This window comes from Typopeltis vanoorti, chromosome 13, assembly GCF_054136105.1.
Source record: "Typopeltis vanoorti isolate ZY-2024b chromosome 13, IOZ_Tvanoo_1.0, whole genome shotgun sequence".
NCBI lineage: Eukaryota > Metazoa > Arthropoda > Arachnida > Uropygi > Thelyphonidae > Typopeltis > Typopeltis vanoorti.
Window position 1 is genome coordinate 68,842,478 of NC_143561.1, and position 22,383 is coordinate 68,864,860.

Below are 22,383 nucleotides of genomic sequence, written 5' to 3' on the forward strand. Positions count from 1 at the left end.
TTCACGCCTATAATCTTTCTCAGGACTCTCATATCTGCGGTCTCTAGTCTTTGGTGAAGTGTTTTACTTCTGACCCAGCTCTCAGATCCATAAGTTAAAACTGGTTTGAACACTGTCTTGTACACAGCTAATTTAGTGTTCCGAGTAATTTCTCTCTTATTCCATATGAATTTATTTAATTGACTTCCCACCACACCAGCTTTGCTGATTCTGTTGTCTATTTCTATATTTAATTTACCATCTTCAGTAAAAATCGTACCTAAGTAGCTGAAATGTTTTACTTGTTCCACAGGTTCTCCATTCACAACGCAGTTGACATTTTCAATGATTCTGCGTATTTTCAATGTCTTTGTCTTTTTATTGCTGACCTTCATACCATATCTATTACAACAGCTATTCAATTTAGTCAGAGAGTCTTGCAGACTTGTAGCGGATTTATTTAGAAGTATAACATCATCCGCATAAAGCAAAGAGCTGACATTAACATCTCCAATTTCGATATCATGTTTAATACCATTTTCCTTCATAATGTGATCCATATAGATAATGAATAACAGAGGGAATAATGTACATCCTTGTCTCACACCAGATTTAACATTAAACCATCTTCCTGTACTTCCTTCAATTCTAACTGCTGACTTACAACTCAAATAAAGACTAAGTATTGCTTGATATAATGCCCCACTTACACCATATAACTGCAGCGTATTGAATAGCTTCTCTCTTGGCACCTTGTCATATGCCTTCTCTCAAATCGACAAAACTTAAATACAGATCTTTGTTATCTGTATTTAAGTTATTCCCATACTTTCTCGACTATTTGTCGTAAAGTGAAGATCTGATCCTGACTGCTTCTATTGGGCCTGAATCCAGCTTGTTCTTTACCAAGCTTTTCTTCCACAATTCCTCTCAACTGTTTCTCAAGTATACTTGCATAGATCTTGCCAGGAACACTCAGTAGGGAAATACCTCTGTAATTTTCACATTCAGTTTTATTTCCCTTTTTATATATATAGTACTATGAGAGCTCTACTCCAATCATCAGGAATTCGTCCCTCTGTCCAGGCTTTCTAAACTGTGCAGTGCAGCCACTGTAAGACTTTTATACCACCATACTTCAGCATTTCTGGTCGAATATCATCTACTCCTGCTGCCTTTCTGCATTTCAAGCCATTGATGGCTTTTTCTACTTCACGTATGGATATGTATTCCTGATTGCATGCCTGGTCATTGTTTTTTACCACTGTGCTGTCATCACTGCTTGTTTCATTTAGCAGTTTTTCAGAGTAATTACTCGATACTTCAAGGATATCTTTTTCTCCCGTTTTCATGTCACCTTTATCATCTCTAACTCCTTTTACAGCACTCTTTCCTCCATTCCTAAGCTTCTTCAACAACCTCCAGAATATTTTGCCACCTTCTTGATATTTATTTTCTATATTCTTGCCAAAGTCCTCCCATGACTTTTGTTTAGCTAGTTTTACACAGTGTTTAGCATTCTTGCATTTTTTTCTCTGTATTCTCTAAGAGCACAAGCTGACTTATTTGACAGAAACTTTTGATATGCTTTCTTCTTTTCCTTCACTGCCTCTTTAACTTCCTGTGTCCACCAGGGAGTTCTGATTTCTTTTATCCTTGCAGACAACCTCACCACATGCCTCTCTGGCAGAATCAATCAATGTTTACTTCAGAGTTTGCCACTGAATCTCCAAGGTTTGATTCCTGTTCTCAAATTCTTTCATTTTTTCTTCAATAATCTTTGTGTGTTTTAGTCTACAGTTCACATCTGAGAGCTGCTCAAGTTTTATTCGCTTTAAAACTTTCTTACATCTTATTCTTTTCAATATGAAATTCAATTTTATCCTGCTCAAGACTAAATAGTGATCACTTCCAATTTCAAATCCTCTGTACACTCTGGTGTCCTGCACCAGTGAGAAAACATCACTATCAACAATAACATAGTCAGTGAGACTTTTCTTATTCCTAGCCTCTTCTCTCCATGTGAATTTGTGCACATTTTTATGTTGGAACATGGTGTTAGTAATAACCAGTCCATGTCCTGAGCAAAAATCCAACAGATATTTGCCATTATTATTAGCTTTGCTCTTTTCTCCAAATTTTCCCAAAATATTTTTGTATGTCTCACAATCATTTCCTACTCTGCTATTTAGATCCCCAACAAGGACCAACTTTTCCCTTTTCATTGTGTCAGTTGCTTTTTCTAAAGCCTCAAAAAATTCCTCCACTTCTACCTTAGTAGAACCTTCTGTGGGACCATAGGCACAAATAAGTCTCATTGCCAGTTCTCCATTCTTATATTTGCCCACATTACTGTACTTGAGACTGACTGCCATTCAAGAAGATTAGCCTCGTATTTTGTGTTGAACACTATGGCTACTCCTTCTTTTCCTTGATTGTCATTGTCTGAATATAACATTTTGTATTTATTGCTCAGAAAGATCTCATCAGTTTTGGTCTTTTTTGTTTCAGTCACTCCTATTATGTCGATCTGGTACTTATCTAATTCCTCAGCTAGCGCCATTTCTTTGCCATTCAGGCTTCTTACATTGATAGTACCGATCTTTAACTCTGGTGATGTTGAGTTGGGGTTTGTTTTCAGATTTGTTCCAGTAGCTGACTTTTCGCTGTTCGCTCTGGTTCCTTGGCAAAAACAATGGGGGCCTTGTTTAACCGGGCACCACCCCAGCCGGCATGAAATTTTGTCATGTTGTACCATCATTTTTTATTTTGGTTTAACCAATAAGAATACAATTTGGTCGGCTAAATCCCAAATTGCCAGCCCATCCTCGTTGGTTCAGTATCCAAGTAGATACCCAACAGGGTGCACCACGAGAAGGTGAGGATTGGACATTAGGTCAGAAGCCCTGGTCGGTTCTCCGCATTCCTTTAAAGGCTATGTGGAGGTCTCCTCTCAGTTATACAGCTTTGACCCTTAAATACCCCTATAGCAGAATCTTAAATAGCAAACTAATGAAATATTCCGTAAACTTTATTTTAGATGTACAGAATGGATTTAGAAAAGGACGATCATGTATAGACCCGGCCTTTTGCCTAAAATTAATAATAGAGAAAAGAAGAGAATACAATTTAGAAACACATATTGCATTTATTGACTTTGAAAAAGCATTTGACAAAGTTAAAAGAAACATATTATATAACATATTAAAAGAAAGACAAATACCAAATAATATCCTAAAAGCTATCACAAGTATATATGAAAATAATCAAATACAAATAAGATTAAATCACGAGATATCATATACGAGAGAGATAAACCAAGGGTTTATCTCTCTCGTATATGATAGCTCGTGATTTAATGTCCCCTCTCAGCACTCTCAAAAATTTACATCAAGGAATTAAACTTTCTCCTACAGTAAACTTAAACCCTCTCCTCTTTGCCGACGACCAAATAATAATTACAAATTCTGAAAATAAACTACAGAAAGCTATTTTAGATGTAAATGAGATATCCAAAGATTATGGTATGATAATATCAACAGAAAAATCAAAAACTATGGCCTTTAAAGGACAAGATCCAGAAGAACTAAAATAGTAATAGATAACAAGATCTTAGAACGGGTGAATGCATTTAACTACCTAGGATGCACGATCACATATGAAAATGAAAAAGATATAAAAGTAAAAATTGCAAAATATTAAAAAATAACAGGTGTAATTAACTCTATATTTAAACCAAACCTAGTTCAAAAACAAAGCAGACTAAAAGTATACAATAGATTAGCTCTACCAATCTTAATGTATTGAAGCGAAGTCTGGACAATAAAACAAAAAGACAAACAAAGAGTAACAACAGCAGAAATGAAGTTTATGAGAAAAACTGCAAAGTATACCCTATTTAATTATAAAAGAAATGAAGAAATTATGAAAGAATTAAACCAAGAACCTGTAATAGAAAAAATTAAATATAAACATAAATGGATGGAACATGTTCAAAGAATGAAAACAGAAAGATTACCAAAACAAGCCTTAAAGTACAAGCCATTAGGAAAAAGAAAACCAGACCGTCCTCTTAAACGATGACTTCTAAGGCCGGAACAGGCCATGCAAGGCCTAAATCCTTGATATGCATGATGATGATGATGATGATGATAATGATGATGACAAATTATAATATAAAATTTCTGTAATACAGTACTGCACTGTAATAAATGATGTATGTACGGTGCTTCTCTGCACTTAGCATTAATATAATCAGCTCGAAACGCATGGTGCAAAGCAATTCTTCAAGGCTGCTGCTTTATTAATTTAGACAATTTATACCATACCATTTGCCATACGTGGGGATTAAGCACTAGGCTGGCTTCTGTTGTCTATTACTGTATTATTTAATTTTCCATCTCCATTAAGAATTGTGCCTAAATAGCTGAAAATATTTTACTTGTTCTATATAAGTTGTCCATTGAGAATGGAATTAAAGTTTACCATGTTTCTGCCTATTTTCATAGTTTTTGTCTTTTTATTGATGATTTTCAAGCCGTATTGTTTGTGGAAGTTATTCAGTTTATTTGAGGATAATAAAGAGCTTAGTTGTATATCTCCACTTTCCTTCATATGCCACTCTTATTCATCATATCCATGATGAATAAGAGTGACAGTAGTGTGCATCATTGTCTTACTTGTACCTTCTTCAGTTTTAATGGCTTTAGTAGTGTTGTGGCTTAATTCTGAATACCAGTGGAACAGAATAAGATATTTATTTATTTGGTTCCTAATATTTCACAGATTTTATATCAAGCATTTTTAGAGCACAAACAGTTTGTCACAGTACACTAGTATTGACAATCGCTCATGAAGTAGGAACAGTTTTCAATTGTAATACAAATGAACAGAACTAAAGTCCTAAATTGGTGTCCTGTGCCATTTCATAAAAAGAAGTTTACCAGTTTTAAGTTGGAGTTGGTTTTGAAATGACTGCCCCTGAGACTTGGGAAATCGATTATAGCCATACTTGTTGAGATTCATTGAGTGTTTCATGCTGCTAACTCCAAAAACAGTCTATCTAACTTGTAATGATTTCTGTGTAGCACCTTGGTTTTTTCCATTTAATCCTGTGTAAAAGGGTATGTGAAGCATAGTGTACCAGTCTTGCTATAACAGTGGTGGCAAAAGTATTTCTGATATTCTCCAAGAGTTATCAACCAAACTCCCTGTTTGTAAGCCACTTCACATGTACAAAGGCACTTCATATGAATAACATATGAGGTGTTTTTTTTTTAATTTTTTATATATGACCAATGACTTAAAATTGATACAAAAGATCTATAAATACATCATTTCAGGTGAAAGTTAAAAAAGAAGAAAGTTATTTACTTTTTTTTTTGAGAGATGCAGGTTGTAATGGTTTGGGAATACTTCTTGGGGGAAGGCTGTTCCAGAAGACAGAGGTAGATGAAGTAAAAGAGAAAGAAGAGAAGCAGGTTTGGTGTGTTTAGAGTGGTATGCTGAGCAACTGCTGCTCTTCTATTAACAGGTGCAAAAAGTGGAGGAATGATGGTTACCTGTTAAGTGGATCAATGATCATTGAAGTACCTGTAGAATAAACAGAGTGCTAATATGTTGCATCTGTAAGATAGAGGTTGAAGTGAGGGTATAAGAGAGAGAAGGGGGAGGGAGGGGAATCATCTATGAGCCAAACTACTCTCTTCTGGACACCATCAAGGATTTGTTTTTTTGGGATTTTAAGTTAGCCATTCTCTGGCTTGCATACTTTCCTTCTGATGGGAAGAAGCAAATAAAGTATGCTATAAGGGATAAAAATGGTTTGTTGCTAATTGAAGAGGATAAGATTGTTAGATGGAAAGAACACTCAGATGAGATTTTAAATGTAGAACACAATGTAACTGGCACAAGAAGTTCAGTAATGGAAGAACCTCCTATAAGCATAGGTTTGAATAATTAGAACCAATATCTAAAAATAGAAAAATTAATGTAATAGAGAAGATGAGAAGAGGAAAGGCATGTGGCAATGACAATATGGCCATAGAAATGTTTAAGACAACTAAAGAAATTGCTGCTGATAAATTGCAAGTAATCTTTAACAATACCCAGATTATGGAAAGAATTAATAACATCTATAATTCCAAAGAAAGAAGATGAAAAATAAAAACTTATTTAATACTGACCATTTACAAACATCTTACGTTATAGCCTACCAGTTTCGCCAGCAAACTGTCTAGCTTTTTCAAGGTGTTTGCGGACAGACATAATTACTAGTAAATGCAAATTGAAAGGAACATAAAAACATTGTCAACAAACTAGTAGTTAAGGTTACATGTTGACATGTAACCTTAGCTACTAGTTTGACACTAGTATTTGTCTTTCCACAAACGCCTTGAAAAAGCTAGACAGTTTGCTGGCGAAACTGGTAGCTTATAATGTAAGATGTTTGTAAATGGTCAGTATTAAATAAGTTTGTGTCTTTAATTATCAAACGACCAAATATGTTTAGTTTAAAGAAAGATCTTACTAGATGTGAAATTTGCAGAAGAGTTAGTCTGTTCTTAGTACCTACAAAAATATTTTGTAAACTATGGATAAATAAGTTTAAAAGTGAAATAGAAAAGATATTAAGGCATGAGCAAGTTGGTTTTAGAATGGAGTATTTTCAGATGGGAGTACTATACATATATTTTTACTTTAAGGAACATTATTAAACAAAGCATAGAATTCAGAAGCTCATTATACAACAATTTTACTGGTTTACTGTTTAACATAGTCTCCGATTGGATTATAAGAAAAGTTATAGGTGTAAGAAGAATTGAATGGAAACCTATATCACAGTTGGAAGATCTAGATTATGCAGACAACATAGTTTTGTTATAAAATACTGATATACAAGCAAAATCAGAAGCATTATATAACACAGCTAAAAAATGTTGGTCTTAAAATAAATATACAGAAGTATATTTATTTATCATCATCATCATCATCAAATTCCTGCCATGTACCCTCAAGAGGTGTACAGGATATGACAGTACTACATGAAAAAATTACATCATTACTAACTTCCTATCTACAATTTTCCTCCAAATCAGTCTGTTACTTGTCAAGACTCCAACATTATCAGATCTTATATTTCTATCGTCTAAGGCACTTTGTACCGTATCAATCCACCTATATCTTGGTCTTCCTCTGGGTCGTTTTCCTGCCAACATGGCAGAGAACACTTGTTTTGCTAATCTTTCCTCTCCCATTCTATTTAAGTGACCATACCATCTGAGATTAGCTCTGCTAACGCATTCCTGGATGCTGACAATGTCAAGTTCTTTCCTAATATCCTCATTTTTAATATGATATTGCCATTGATGCCATCTGTTCACGCCTCTAATCTTTCTCAGGACTCTCATATCTGCGGTCTCTAGTCTTTGGTCAAGTGTTTTACTTCTGACCCAGCTCTCAGATCCATAAGTTAAAATTGGTTTGAACACAGTCTTGTATACAGCTAATTTAGTGTTCCGGCTAATTTCTTTCTTATTCCATATGAATTTATTCAATTGACTTCCCACGATACCAGCTTTGCTGATTCTGTTGTCTATTTCTATATTTAGTTTACCATCTTCAGTAAAAATTGTGCCTAAGTAGCTGAAATGTTTTACTTGTTCCACAGGTTCTCCATTCACAACACAGTTGACATTTTCAATGATTCTGCCTATTTTCATTGTCTTTGTCTTTTTATTGCTGACCTTCATACCATATCTATTACAACAGCTATTCAATTTAGTCAGAGAATCTTGCAGACTTGTAGCGGATTTATTTAGAAGTATAACATCATCCGCATAAAGCAAAGAGCTGACATTAACATCTCCAATTTTGATATCAGGTTTAATACCACATTCCTTCATAATGTGATCCATATAGATAATAAATAACAGAGGGGATAATGTACATCCTTGTCTCACACCAGATTTAACATTAAACCATCTTCCTGTACTTCCTTCAATTCTAACTGCTGACTCACAACTCAAATAAAGACTAAATATTGCTTGATATAATTCCCCATTGACACCATATAACTGCAGCGTATTGAATAGCTTCTCTCTTGGCACCTTGTCATATGCCTTTTCCAAATCGACAAAACTTAAATACAGATCTTTGTTATATTTCCATGCTTTCTCGACTATTTGTCGTAAAGTGAAGATCTGATCCTGACAGCCTCTATTTGGCCTGAATCCAGCTTGTTCTTCACCAAGCTTTTCTTCCACAATTCTTCTCAACCGTTTCTCAAGTATACTTGCATAGATCTTGCCAGGAACACTCAGTAGGGAAATACCTCTGTAATTCTCACATTCAGTTTTATTTCCCTTTTTATATATGGGTACTATGAGAGCTCTACTCCAATCATCAGGAATTCGTCCCTCTGTCCAGGCTTTCTGAACTATGCAGTGCAGCCACTGTAAGACTCTTATACCACCATACTTCAGCATTTCTGGTCGAATATCATCTACTCCTGCTGCCTTTCCACATTTCAAGCCTTTGATGGCTTTTTCTACTTCAAGTATGGATATGTATTCCTGACTGCATGCCTGGTCAGTGTTTTTTATCACTGTGCTGTCATCACTGCTTGTTTCATTTAGCAGTTTTTCAAAATAATTACTCCATACTTCAAGGATATCTTTTTCTCCTGTTTTCATTTCACCTTTATCATCTCTAATTCCTTTTACAGCACTCTTTCCTCCATTCCTAAGCTTCTTCAACAACCTCCAGAATATTTTGCCACCTTCTTGGTATATAAGTATATAAATAAGTATATATTTATTTATATACTTATATATTTATAAAAGTGTGGTTAGTAGGGGGTGTAAGGACTAGATTTTTTGCTTGAAGAGTTGTGAATGAGTGGAATGGGTTGCCAGAGTCAGTTGTGAGTGCTTTGTCTGTTAATGGGTTTAAGGAGAGATATGATAGATTATGTGGATAGATTGGCTGAGTCTTCAGACTTCATGGAGGTGCTTGTATAATAATAATAATAATAATAACAGCAAATGTGCCACAAAGAAATTAAAATTAAGCAACGTGATAGAAGTAAAAAATTTTACATACTATATGGAAAAAAATCATCCAAATATCATATAAAAATAAAGATCTTTAGCAGCATTGTTAATGCTGTATTATTATGGAAATTGACCAAAAAACAGGAAGCTGAATTAAATAGTTTTCAAACAAATTGTCTGCAAAAATATTAAAAATATTTTGGCCCCAAACATTGAATGATATAAATTACTGTGCAAAAAAAATATCAGTGAAATCACCAAGTACAGATTGAAATCGATTGGACAGCTGAGAGATTCCAAGATAGTTTTGACATAGATTCAAAGGAAAAGAGAAAGGCCTAATTAACTTGGCAGGGAATGACAGAAAAGGAAAGAAGACTGGCTGGTTGGGAGTACTGGAGAGAGAAGCAAAATTAATAAAAATTATAACTGCATAAAAAATAAAAATTTTTATTTTATGTTAATTAATTAGCATAGAATAAAATAAATTTTTATAATGATTCATTCATTAGTGTATGGGCTAGGCTACTGTGAAGCAGTCGTATCGATTGCACTAGCCTACCATAAAATTATGCTGCTTCTTTGTTATCAATGCATGAATATACCTGTAATTAAATATGAATTTCTTTTTCATATTATCTTTTCATTTTTGATGTCTAGTGTTAGTAATACTTATAGTATCTATGGTGTTTTGTATCATATCAGACAATATTAATATAGGTACTGACAGACATACAATTCATCTTGTAAACAGGTAACATAAACTTAAGGTATCTATAAATATAGTATAGTACTGTAAATGCATTTTCTCTTCCTTATGATTTTCTTAATAATGTTTTATTTTCTCTATCTTACTTTATTGTAAGAATACATTATATATACATACATGCCCAATAAAATATGTCTTAATCAACTGTTTATGTTATTGGTTAGGCTTCCAGTCAACAGTAGGCTATTAGTAGGTAAGTTTTTGGGGAGTCAAAAGTTATATGCGGATTTTCAAACAAGCGGGAGGTTGGCACCCCCTAATCCTTACGAAGGGTCAGCTGTAATAAAACAAAAGTTCTTAAATTGAACAGGGTTTCTTGGGGATGAGGAAGTGCTGGAGAGGATTCAGAGGTAAGTGACCAAGATGGTGAGTGGCCTGTGGAATTTCCCTATGATTAAAGGTGTGTGGATTGCAGAAGATGGTTGATAGGAGAAAAAGAGAGGGATATGATAGAAACATTTAAGTTGCTTAAAGGGTTTTATAGAATAGGACAGATATAGGGGAAATGTTTCAGCACTTGGTTAGAGGGGGGGGTGTGCAGACAAAGGGTCATCCCTGGAAGTTGAATAAAAGTGTGGTTATTAGGGGTGTAGGGACTAGATTTTTTGCTTGGAGAGTTGTGAATGAGTGGAATGGGTAAAAGGAGAGATATGATAGACTGGGTCTCCTGCAGGTCTTCAGACTCCATGGAGGTGCTCGTATGATAATAATAGTAATAACAGCAGATGTGCCACAAAGAAATTAAAATTAATCATCATAATAGAAGTTAAAAATTTTATACTATATGGAAATCATCCAAATATTATACAAAAATAAAGATCTTTAGTAGCATTGTTAATGCCTTATTGTTATGGAAATTGACCAAAAAACAGGAAGCTGAATTAAATAGTTTTCAAACAAATTGTCTACAAAAATATTAAAAATATTTTGGCCCCAACAAACATTGAATGATATAAATTACTGTGCAAAAAAAGTATCAGTGAAATCACCAAGTACAGATTGAAATCGACTGGACATGTACTGAGAATGGACAGCTATGAGATTCCAAGATAGTTTTGACATAGATTCCAGAAGGAAAAGGGGAAGGCCAAATTAACTTGGCAGAGAATGACAGAAAAGGAAAGAAGAATAGCTGGTTGGGAGTACTGGAGAGAAAAGCAGAATTAGTGGCACACAGGTATCTGGAAGAAACAGACCTTGGCCTTATGTGTCATAGGGCACAAAGAAGATAAGTAACAAAAATGCATGATTTTAAAAAGTCCCAATTCTTCCCCACTAGATTTGAATTATTTAGTTTTACAGTACATGCTTTATAATATACAAACATATGGATTTGCTAACAGTGATTCCTCCTCATCCCACATCTTATTCTCTCTTTTTATAAAAAACACTTACAGAACCAAGCACTGAACACTGCTACACTCAAATTATTGCTACTTATTGTCCTCAGATCATTCTTAGAAAGGATCCAAGTATGCAGGGAAAACTGTCAAAGCCATGTACAGACAGGAGACAGAGTTTCCTCTGTGTGGGAGTATGTTTGCAAGTCTCTCACCTCTCATTGCATGCTCTTTAACTTTTCTTACCAACAGTGAAATACAGTGTAACCAGTTTTACTTCAGATTACAAAAAATCTCCCAGAAAAAAATTAAAAACCAAAAAGCAACAAACAACCTTCCCCCCAAAAAAATTCTTTCAAAAAAAAAAAAAAAAAAAAAAAAAAAAGTTCTCCTCACATTCACTGCCTTAACAGCAACATAAGTGATGTCCACCACTGTTTGCAGTCATCCAAACCAGACCTAGATCTGACATCCAAATAGTACTATCTGACATCCCATGTCAGAGAATGTAGAACTTTCCACCATTTAACCTTAACCAAATTTTGTTGCTTGCTGTCTGATAATCATTCTGACCTCTTTGACTTCCTATCTCCAGAGCTGGATTTTCTGCAATTGAAATACCCAACTAGTGAGGTCATCTTCCTCGCTAATGCATAACTCAAACTGGTCAAGAAGGCAGGGACACCTAAGTATTTGCCATTAGCAAATATCTTAGTGTCCTTAATGACTTTATGCAGATAGTTCATTTACCTACCAGAATAAATACCAGACAAGCCTCATCACTCTACTAGCACCCTAGATCTCTTCTCAATTATCTTCCTTCCAAACATACTGTAGATTCAGTTCTCCTTTTAGTAAAACTTAATGATTCATTGAGCCTTCACCCAGCCATTCTCACTTCTGGCATTGCAAAGATGTCTGTGACTTCTTCCCCTCCTTTCTGTGGTCTGACTGTATCTGTTTCCCATATCCAAACCTGCTCAGACCGAGTAACAGAAATAATTTTCTTACTGGAATGAAGGCCTTCAACCCAAATGACACCAAACATCAAGTATTATGGCAACAAACCAAAATGCTTCACATAGAGATTACAGTTCCCCCATCCCCTCCAGAGCATTCAAGGAACCAGCTGAAATGATCAAACATCCCCAGCAGTGCAACAAAAAACAAAGGATGATTTTACATCAGATCAGATTTTACATCAGATGATTTTACTCTAATTCAACATGATATACGTGCAGTTACAGTAGTTTGCAACAAACCATGTACCTGTAACCAATGTCGTAGCAAATGCTCTTTCCATTGTTTATTTCTCCTAATGATGTGAAAATTCTTGTGTTCTGTGTTTTTCTTGCATTCTAGAGTAGCCAGTAAATATTATTCTATCCCATCTGGTACTTTCATGTGGAATAATACTGGCAAAAATATTTCTAATACGTCCTCTCTCTCGACAGAAGCAACGATTCCAGCTATACATTCTGCATACAACGCTGCTTGTAACAATCATGGTAAAACTATCAACAAATCTAAATCTTATTTTGAAAGAGCCAAATGCTAAAAACTTGCTTCCCTCGTATCTCAGTGGCCTCATCAAGACCATTTGAGTGCAACTTGTGTCCATCAATGTTTCCACCACTCGTATCCAGATGATACAATTGTAACACCACCCAAAGATCTCTCTTGCATCAATGACTGAGGTAAAAGCACTTCTCCTCTATCATGAATTGCATATCCCATGATTTCCTTTGTTCTCTTTTTACTGTTGTTTCCTTTGTTTATGCATGATTCCTGCCATTTCCTTTGTCTACTAATTATGACACCATTTGTTAGGAAATTTGGTTTGCTATCTGAAGGTTTTTGAGCTTTTACTGTTTATAATAGTGAGCTTAAAATAGTTTTGGTTCAATGGAACTTAGGCAGAACTTTTCACTCATTCATTATAGTGCATCATTTCACTATAGTGGTGTTTGTCATGTTGTGCATTTACTATATTACAGCAATTAAAGCCAAAGTTTCTGTACAGGATTATTGTTTGGAATATGAATATGATTCCTAATTTTTCTTCATAGAAGGTGAAGTAAAATTTTATTTACAGTTCATTATATCTAGGAAAAATTAAAGCACCTTTTTCTTACTTATTAAGATTATGTTGTTTAATTTTTGCAGGGCAGCATTTCAGTATGGTGTTAAAATGGCTGATGGTAGAAAGACTAGGCGTACAGGTACAGGAAAGAAAGATGAGAAGACAAAGCTAGATAGAGAGCTACAGAAAATTAACCAAGTATGTTTAAAAGCATTTCATAGATTGAAATTAATTTTGCATTTTATTAATAAACACATAAAGAGCTTCAAAATCCTTATACAGCAACTATTACAACATTTGGGGGGGGAAAATTTTCTTGTAGGTAACTTTCTATTATACAAAATAGACTGTGTAAGACAGCTTTGGCTCTCTTACGCAGTCTATCAATATTATTTTGTAAAATTATATAATGAGCTTTGCGTTAGTAAGGGTCAAAGCTGTATAACTCAGAGGAGACCTCCACATAGCCTTTAAAGGAATGCAGAGAACCGACCAGGGCTTCTGACTTAATGTCCAATCCTCACTATCTCATGGTGCACTATGTTGGGTATCTACCTGGTTACTGAACGAAAGAGGATGGGCTGGCAATTTGGAATTTAGCCGACCAAATTGTATTCCTATTGGTTAAACCAAAATACAAATGATGGTACAACATGACAAAATTTCATGCTGTCTAGGGCTTTGCCCGGTTAAACAAGGCCCCCGTTGTTTTCGCCAGGGAACAAGGGAGAACAGCAAAAAGTCAGCTACTGGAACAAATCTGAAAACACACCCAACTCAACATCACCAGAGTTAAAGATCGGTACTATCAACATAAGAAGCCTGTATGGCAAAGAAACGGAGCTAGCGGAGGAATTAGATAAGTACCAGATCGACATAATAGGAGTGACTGAAACAAAAAAGAAGTATTCAACACAAAATACGAGGCTCATCTTCTTAAATGGCAGGCAGTGTCAAGTAGAGTGATTTGGGCAAATATCAGAATAGAGAACTGGACAATGAGACTTATTTGTGCCTATGGTCCCACAGAAGGCTCTACTAAGGTAGAAGTGGAGGAATTTTTTGAGGCTCTAGAGAAAGCTACTGACAGAATGAAAAAGGAAACGGTCCTTGTTGGGGATCTAAATAGCAGAGTAGGAAGTGATTGTCAGACATACAAAAATGTTTGGGGAAAATTTGGAGAAAAGAGTAAAGCTAATAATAATGGCAAATACCTGTTGGATTTCTGCTCAGGACATGGACTGGTTATTACTAACACCATGTTCCAACATAAAAATGTGCACAAATTCACATGGAGAGAAGAGGCTAGGAATAAGAAAAGTCTCATTGACTATGTTATAGTTCATAGTGATGTGTTCTCCCTAGTGCAGGACATCAGAGTGTACAGAGGATTTGAAATTGGAAGTGATCACTATTTAGTCTTGAGCAGGATAAAATTGAATTTCATATTGAAAAGAATGAGATGTAAGAATGTTTTAAAGCGAATAAAAGTTGAGCAGCTCTCAGATGTGAACTGTAGACTAAAATACAGAAATATTATTGAAAAGAAAATGAAAGAGTTTGAGAACAGGAATCAAACCTTGGAGATTCAGTGGCAAACTCTGAAGGAAACATTGATTGATTCTGCCAGAGAGGCATGTAGTGAGGTTGTCTGCAAGGATAAAAAAATCAGAACTCCCTGGTGGACACAGGAAGTTAAAGAGGCAGTGAAGGAAAAGAAGAAAGCATATCAAAAGTTCCTGGCAAATAAGTCAGCTTTTACTCTTACAAAATACAGAGACAAATGTAAGAAAGCTAAACAGTGTGTAAAACTAGCTAAACAAAAGTCATGGGAGGACTTTGGCAAGAATATAGAAAATAAATATCAAGAAGGTGGCAAAATATTCTGGAGGTTGTTGAAGAAGCTTAGGAATGGAGGAAAGAGTGCTGTAAAAGGAATTAGAGATGATAAAGGTGAAATGCAAACAGGAGAAAAAGATATCCTTGAAGTATGGAGTAATTACTTTGAAAAACTGCTAAATGAAACAAGCAGTGATGACAGCACAGTGATAAAAAACGCTGACCAGGCATGCAGTCAGGAATACATATCCATACTTGAAGTAGAAAAAGCCATCAATGTCTTGAAATGCGGAAAGGCAGCAGGAGTAGACGATATTCGACCAGAAATGCTGAAGTATGGTGGTATAAAAGTCTTACAGGGGCTGCACTGCATAGTTCAGAATGCCTGGACAGAGGGACGAATTCCCGATGATTGGAGTAGAGCTCTCATAGTACCCATTTATAAGAAGGGAAATAAAACTGAATGTGAGAATTACAGAGGTATATCCCTACTGAATGTTCCTGGTAAGATATATGCAAGTATACTTGAGAAACTGTTGAGAAGAATTGTGGAAGAAAAGCTTGGTATAGAACAAGCTGGATTCAGGCCAAATAGAGGCTGTCAGGATCAGATCTTCACTTTACGACAAATAGTTGAGAAAGCATGGGAATATAACAAAGATCTGTATTTAAGTTTTGTCGATTTGGAAAAGGCATATGAGAAGGTGCCAAGAGAGAAGCTATTCAATACGCTACAGTTATATGGTGTCAATGGGTCATTATATTAAGCAATACTTAGTCTCTATTTGAGTTGTAAGTCAGCAGTTAGAATTGAAGGAAGTACAGGAAGATGGTTTAATGTTAAATCTGGTGTGAGACAAGGATGTACATTATCCCGTCTGTTATTCGTCATCTATATGGATCACATTATGAAGGAATGTGGTATTAAACCTGATATCAAAATTGGAGATGTTAATGTCAGCTCTTTGCTTTATGCGGATGATGTTATACTTCTAAATAAATCCGCTATAAGTCTGCAAGATTCTCTGACTAAATTGAATAGCTGTTGTAATAGATATGGTATGAAGGTCAGCAATAAAAAGACAAAGACAATGAAAATAGTCAGAATCATTGAAAATGTCAACTGTGTTGTGAATGGAGAACCTGTGGAACAAGTAAAACATTTCAGCTACCTAGGCACGATTTTTACTGAAGATGGTAAATTAAATATAGAAATAGACAACAGAATCAGCAGAGCTGGTATGGTGGGAAGTCAATTGAATAAATTCATATGGAATAAGAGAGAAATTAGTCAGAACACTAAATTAGCTGTATACAAGACAGTGTTCAAACCAGTTTTAACTTATGGATCTGAGAGCTGGGTCAGAAGTAAAACACTTGAGCAAAGGCTAGAGACCCCAGATATGAGAGTCCTGAGAAAGATTAGAGGCATGAACAGATGGCATCAATGGCAATATCATATTAAAAACGAGGATATTAGGAAAGAACTTGACATTGTCAGCATCCAGGAATGCGTTAGCAGAGCTAATCTCAGGTGTTATGGTCACTTAAACAGAATGGGCGAAGAAAGATTAACAAAACAAGTGTTCTCTGCCAAGTTGGCAGCAAAACGACCCAGAGGAAGACCAAGATATAGGTGGATTGATACGGTACAAAGTGCCTTCAAAGATAGAAATATAAGATCTGGTAATGTTGGAGTCTTGACAAGTAACAGACTGATTTGGAGGAAAATTGTAGATAGGAAGTTAGTAATGATGTAAATTTTTCATGTAGTATTATCATATCCTGTTAACCCCTTGAGGGTGCATGGCAGGAATTTGATGATGATGATAGTTTAGTCTTTTTTTTTCTTCTCCAAGTGTCCAAAACTCTCATTATTGACCCAGAGTTTATTAGCTTTCTTATTTGTCCTAGGCAGTTATTTACAACATTCATCACTTTTGTTTTAAATTCTGCACAGCTTTTCTATACGTCATTGTCTTCAGTAATTGTTTGGATATTTCCTCTTTATATTTCTAGATATGAATGACTTTAAAGTCATCAAGGTTAAATTTGAAACTTAGTTTTAATTATTTTATGCCTAAATTTAATGTGAAAAATTTACCACTGTGTTACAAAGAAATTACATTCTTGTTTTAATCCTTTATCGAAGCATAAGCAAACAAAGTATGCACGTGAAGCATCTTCATAACTAGTCTACCTATATATAGAGAGGCTGTGGCCTCCACATCAGTTGTCTCATTAAAATGCAAAAACTTTATGGGAAGGTCAGACATGTTTCGACTTTTATTGAGGTCTCATCGGTGGGAGCCAGACCCAGGAAATACAAAGGTTAAATCAATGCATAAATCATATATTTCTTTGTAAGTAGTAAAGTTGTGTATATCCATATTATTAAATGCTATTAAGAACTGTTAAAATTGAAAACTAATGACATATATATGAGGTTTCCAAGGGAAATTAGGAGGATGAACATGTTTTAATGGTAAAATCATATTAAAAATAAGGATATTAGAAAGGAACCGGACATCATTCAGGAATGTCTTTGTGGCTGAGCTAATGTAAGGTGTTTAAGTGTGGGCACTTTAAAAAAAATGTAAGACAAGTTATTTAGCAAAACAGTTATTTGATACCAGGATAGCAGTTAAAAAAAAAAAAAAAAAAAAAAAGAACCAGAGAAAGAATGAGCTTAGATGGATTGGTGTAGTTAGTAGTTCCTTAGTGAACTTGAATATAAAATCTGAAAGTGTTGGAAACTTGATAACAAATAATGGAATAATTTGGAATGAAATTGTTTTTTAAAAAACAGTAATAATGTAAACTTAATTTTCTGGTACTATTATAGTATCTTTTACACTCCTTGGGGATACATATCCAGAAATGATATATTAATATCCCAACAATTTCCTTGATCCTTAGTGTTAGTAACACACTGTTGAAATTAAGACCTTGCCGATACCCTATGTGGAAAAAAATGTCCAGACACCTCATTTTACAACAAAAATTGAACATTGCAATAGATCATATGCCAGAATTCCTTTAAAATTGCAGATGAGCTTCCTCAGACATCATACATTAAATTAAAGATGCCAAGAAATTATATTAATGGTTTCATCCTTTATCCAAGCATAAGCAAACAAAATTTGCATGTGAAGTAACTTCATGATTGGCTTCTTGTATATAGAGGCCAATGACTTCATATCATTTGCCTTAGTATCCCATAATGCAATGCACACATTCTTATGGACATGTACAGATAATGCTACGCATTATGGAAATGGCCACTACCCAGACCTGTTTTGATCTTTATTGAGATCTCATCAGTGGGAGGCAGACCCAGATGTGATACCAAGGTTGAAGTAATGCAGAAGTCATATTTCCAAATACAAGTAGTCAAAAAGTGTCACACTTTACTACTAAAATACATCCTTATGGACATGTACAGATAATGCTACGCATTATGGATATGGAAATGGCCACTACCCAGACCTGTTTTGATCTTTATTGAGATCTTATCAGTTCTGGATTACAGAAAGATGTTGAAAGTTTTTTTTGACTTGGTTATATTATAAATTAAAGATGCCAAGAAGTATTTTAGTAATAAGGTGTGATTAATAGATATGATGATTAATAAAGCCCAAGGACAGAGTTTGATATGCAGGTTTTTGATTTAAGAGGTGAATGTCCCATGGTATCAGTTATTGAATGGGGAAAAATGTCAGCAATGCATGGAAATCTTTGAAAAAGTGATTAAATGAGGCGGTATCTGAATGTATCTCTAGTGTTCGAAGAATAAATAGTTTGGGAATAAAATGGATGTACAACATTATTAAGCAAGACATGCACAAGAAGATGATGTGGAAAGAATATCATGAGAGTGAGAGGAGTTATGAAATATATAAAGCTCAGACCAGAAAAGTAATGAGTATTGTGTAGAAAGCTAAATCGGAGTATGAAAAGATATTGGCCATGCTAGCTAAAGCCAATCCAAAAGAATTTTATTGTTATGCTGCAAGCAAAAGAAAGAATGAATGTGAAAGAATAACTTTATTGAATGCAGATGGTACGCGATTCTAATGAGATTATTCAGTTAATGAGTGCTCACTTTGCTAAGATATATCAACCAGATGTATGTAACATGGTGCATAGTGCTACCGTTACATTGGATGAAGAGTTAGATGTGCATGAAAATGAGGTTGAAGAGTGTTGCATAACCTGGATAAGAATTTGTCTATAGGGACAGATGAAATATCAGCCTGTTTGCTGAAGGAATGTTCAGCCAAATTGGCTAGGCTTTTCACATGTTTGTATAACTTGAGTCTCAGCTCAGGAATGGAAGGAATGTATGATAGTTCCATTGTACAAGGGTGGTGTAAAAACTGATGTGTCTAACTGTTGACCTATTAGTATCTCTGGTGTGGTAGTGAAGATTTTAGAGAAGTTGGTAAGAACTTGCATACAGAAATGGGTAGACAAACAAGCTATACTCCGTAAGGAGCAGCATAGGTTTACTAAAGGAAGGTCATGTTTTAGGAATTTGCTCATATTTTTATAACAATGTTATGGCTGAGTTGGATAAAGGGAATGGATACACTATGATAATGTTGGATTTTTCTAAGGCATTTGATAGAATACCACATGAAAGGCTGTTGCATAAACTGGAGAATATGGGATTGGAATATAAACTCTTGACTTGGATCAGGGGATGGTTGACAGACAGATATCAAAAAGTGGTATACAGTGGGTGTAAATCTGCAAGGTTTAAAGTGCCTGGTGGTGTACCTCAGGGTTCAATCCTTGGACCATTATTGTTCAATCTGTACATTAATGACATCAGGCAGGGTCTAACATCGGATGTGCAATTGTTTGCCGATGACGAAGATAGGCAGAGCCATCAGGGATGCTACTGATATTCAGCAATTACAAAATGATTTGAATAGGCTGGAAATTTAGGCAAACAAAAATGGCTGTCAGTTTAATGTTAGTAAGTGTAAAGTTATGCACTTTATTGTGATTAGAGTTCCAGCAGCATATAAGCTGCTGGAACTCTAATCTGGTTATTAGCAGGGTTATGCTACAAGAAACTGAGGAGGCACGGGATCTTGGCATATTGGCAGGCAGGAATTTGAACTTCAAAGGTCACATAGCAAAAGTTGCAAATACAACTCGGAGGATAATTGCAATGTTGAAGCGGACCTTAATATGTAAGGATAAGGGAGTCATTTTGCCTGATTTATAAGGCTTTGATAAGACCACACCTGGATTATTGTGTACAAATTTGGTCTCCTGGGTTCCAAGGGGATAAAGAAGCTATGGAAAGGGTGCAAAGAAGAGTTACAAAGATTATATCCAGATTATGGGGATTTAGATTATGAGGACAGATTGCAAGTATGTGTATTGCAGACTCTGGTTAACAGGAGAAAGAGGGGTAATAAGATAGAGGTCTATAAACTTTTGAATGGGTGTTATAGGATATCGTCTGATGAAATTTTTCATTCTATGGGAGGTGGGGAGAGAACACAGGGGCATCCATGGGAGTTAAGTTTGTTCACAGTCAAGAAACGGGTAAGAGTTAGGTTTTTTCCCCAGAGAGCAGTGAGTGAGTGGAATAATTTGCTTTTAGGGATAGTGAGTGCATCTAGTATGAATAAATTTAAGGGAAAGTATGACAGCTGGTTTGGATGATTTATAGCGTCCTTGACTGCCTGGAGGTCTCAGATAATAATAATAATAATAATAATAATGTTTCGAAATGGGCAGTTATATGTAGCATATTCTTGAATTAGCAGTCTTGAGAATTTAATAATAGGAAATGATAGTGGACACAAAAGAAAAAATGGTAAACATAATAACCAAATTAAACAATACAGCATGACCATAAATATGGACAAACCAAAAATCTTGGTAATTGGAAAAGATAAAGTAAACTTCTCCTTCAACATTCAGGTAAAATAATTCAACTATTTAGGAACATTAATAACAGAACATTTAGATACTATGACCACTATTAAACATAGAATATCGACTGCATGGCCATCATTTAATAAGCTAGGTAAAATCTGGAAAAATGATAAAATCTCCAAACCTCTAAAAATAAAATTATATAATGTAATTATAATACCCACTGTGCTATATGCTTGAGAAACTTGGACACTCAAGAAGACAGAGATACGAAAACTAGAGGCTTTCGAGATGAAATGTCTCAGAAAAATAAATAAAACAAAATGGACAGAAAAGAAACAAATGAAACTGTAAGACAAGACCTAAACTATACTAACTCATTAATAGAAAAGATCAAAAGAAGACAACTTCAGTGGTATGGACATGTCGAGAGAATGCCGCCAAAAAGACTAACTCACTCTGTATGCAAGATTAGAAGAAAAAAGAAAAAAAAAAAGAAGACCAAGAACCAAATGGATAACATCAATAAAGGTTAACTCTGGATTACCAACCTATAGCCAGCTCACCAGCCATGCAAGAAACTGAGACTCCTGGATGTTGTTGTTGTTGTTGTGGAAAACATGGAGGACTCAGCTTGTCCCTGACAGAAGAGGACAGTAAGTAAGTAAGTTATAATGCTCGCAATTGTACACCATGACAAAAGCACCAACAGCAACCTGAAGTGAACCATTGACAGTACAAGTTCACCTCAGCAAAGCAGGAGGGCCCAGCTAGTAGCTGATAAATTGAAGTCAGAAAAGAGTAGTGGGTCATCGGAAAGATAGATGGAAAGCAGTGCATTTGAGACAATCTGTGTGAAATAAAGGTCGAGAGGGCAACATATACAGTTGAATTGCTGACAGTGCGTAACAGGGAAGATGTAGAAGACATGTATTTGCAAGTTAGTATGATTGTAGAAGTGTAGTTATTGTGAGGAACATAGATGACAAGGAGGAATCACATGGCAGAAAGGAAATGGAATTTTTTTCTACTAAGAGATTTACTTGAAACAGCATGCGATTGAGAGTAATACTTATGGTTTGAGAGTGCTGTCTGGTGACAGCATCAGAGGATCTATCCAGAACTAAGGTAGCCTCCACAAGTGATCTACGGTTTTCACCAGTTAAGTTGTCAGATGTGAAACCACATGATAGGTGATTATGACAGACTTAGGATGTAGCTTGCAGATTTTTTTGCCTTGGGCATAAGAATATACATTGGGAGATGGCCAAGGAGCATCTCAAGGAGGCAGTATTAAACTCTATACCCAAGATAAAGAAGATAAATAAAGTAGGAGTGAGAAGAATGAGTACTATCAATAAGTAGGAAAGGCAAAAAAAGAAAATATTGCAGAGGTTTGTAAGGAGGAAGGTAATGAGC

The 22,383-nt window shown here is 35.3% G+C and overlaps 1 protein-coding gene across 1 annotated transcript in view; it reads left to right on the top strand.

The window, feature by feature from the left end:
* The window catches only part of beag (IC cytokine homolog beag), a 170,225-nt gene that overhangs the window by 136,976 nt on the left and 10,866 nt on the right, over positions 1–22,383 (top strand). The window contains exon 19 of the mRNA XM_090403298.1: positions 13,308–13,422. Within this exon, the coding sequence (XP_090259424.1) occupies positions 13,308–13,422 (115 nt within the window). The remainder of the gene's footprint in view (positions 1–13,307; positions 13,423–22,383) is intronic.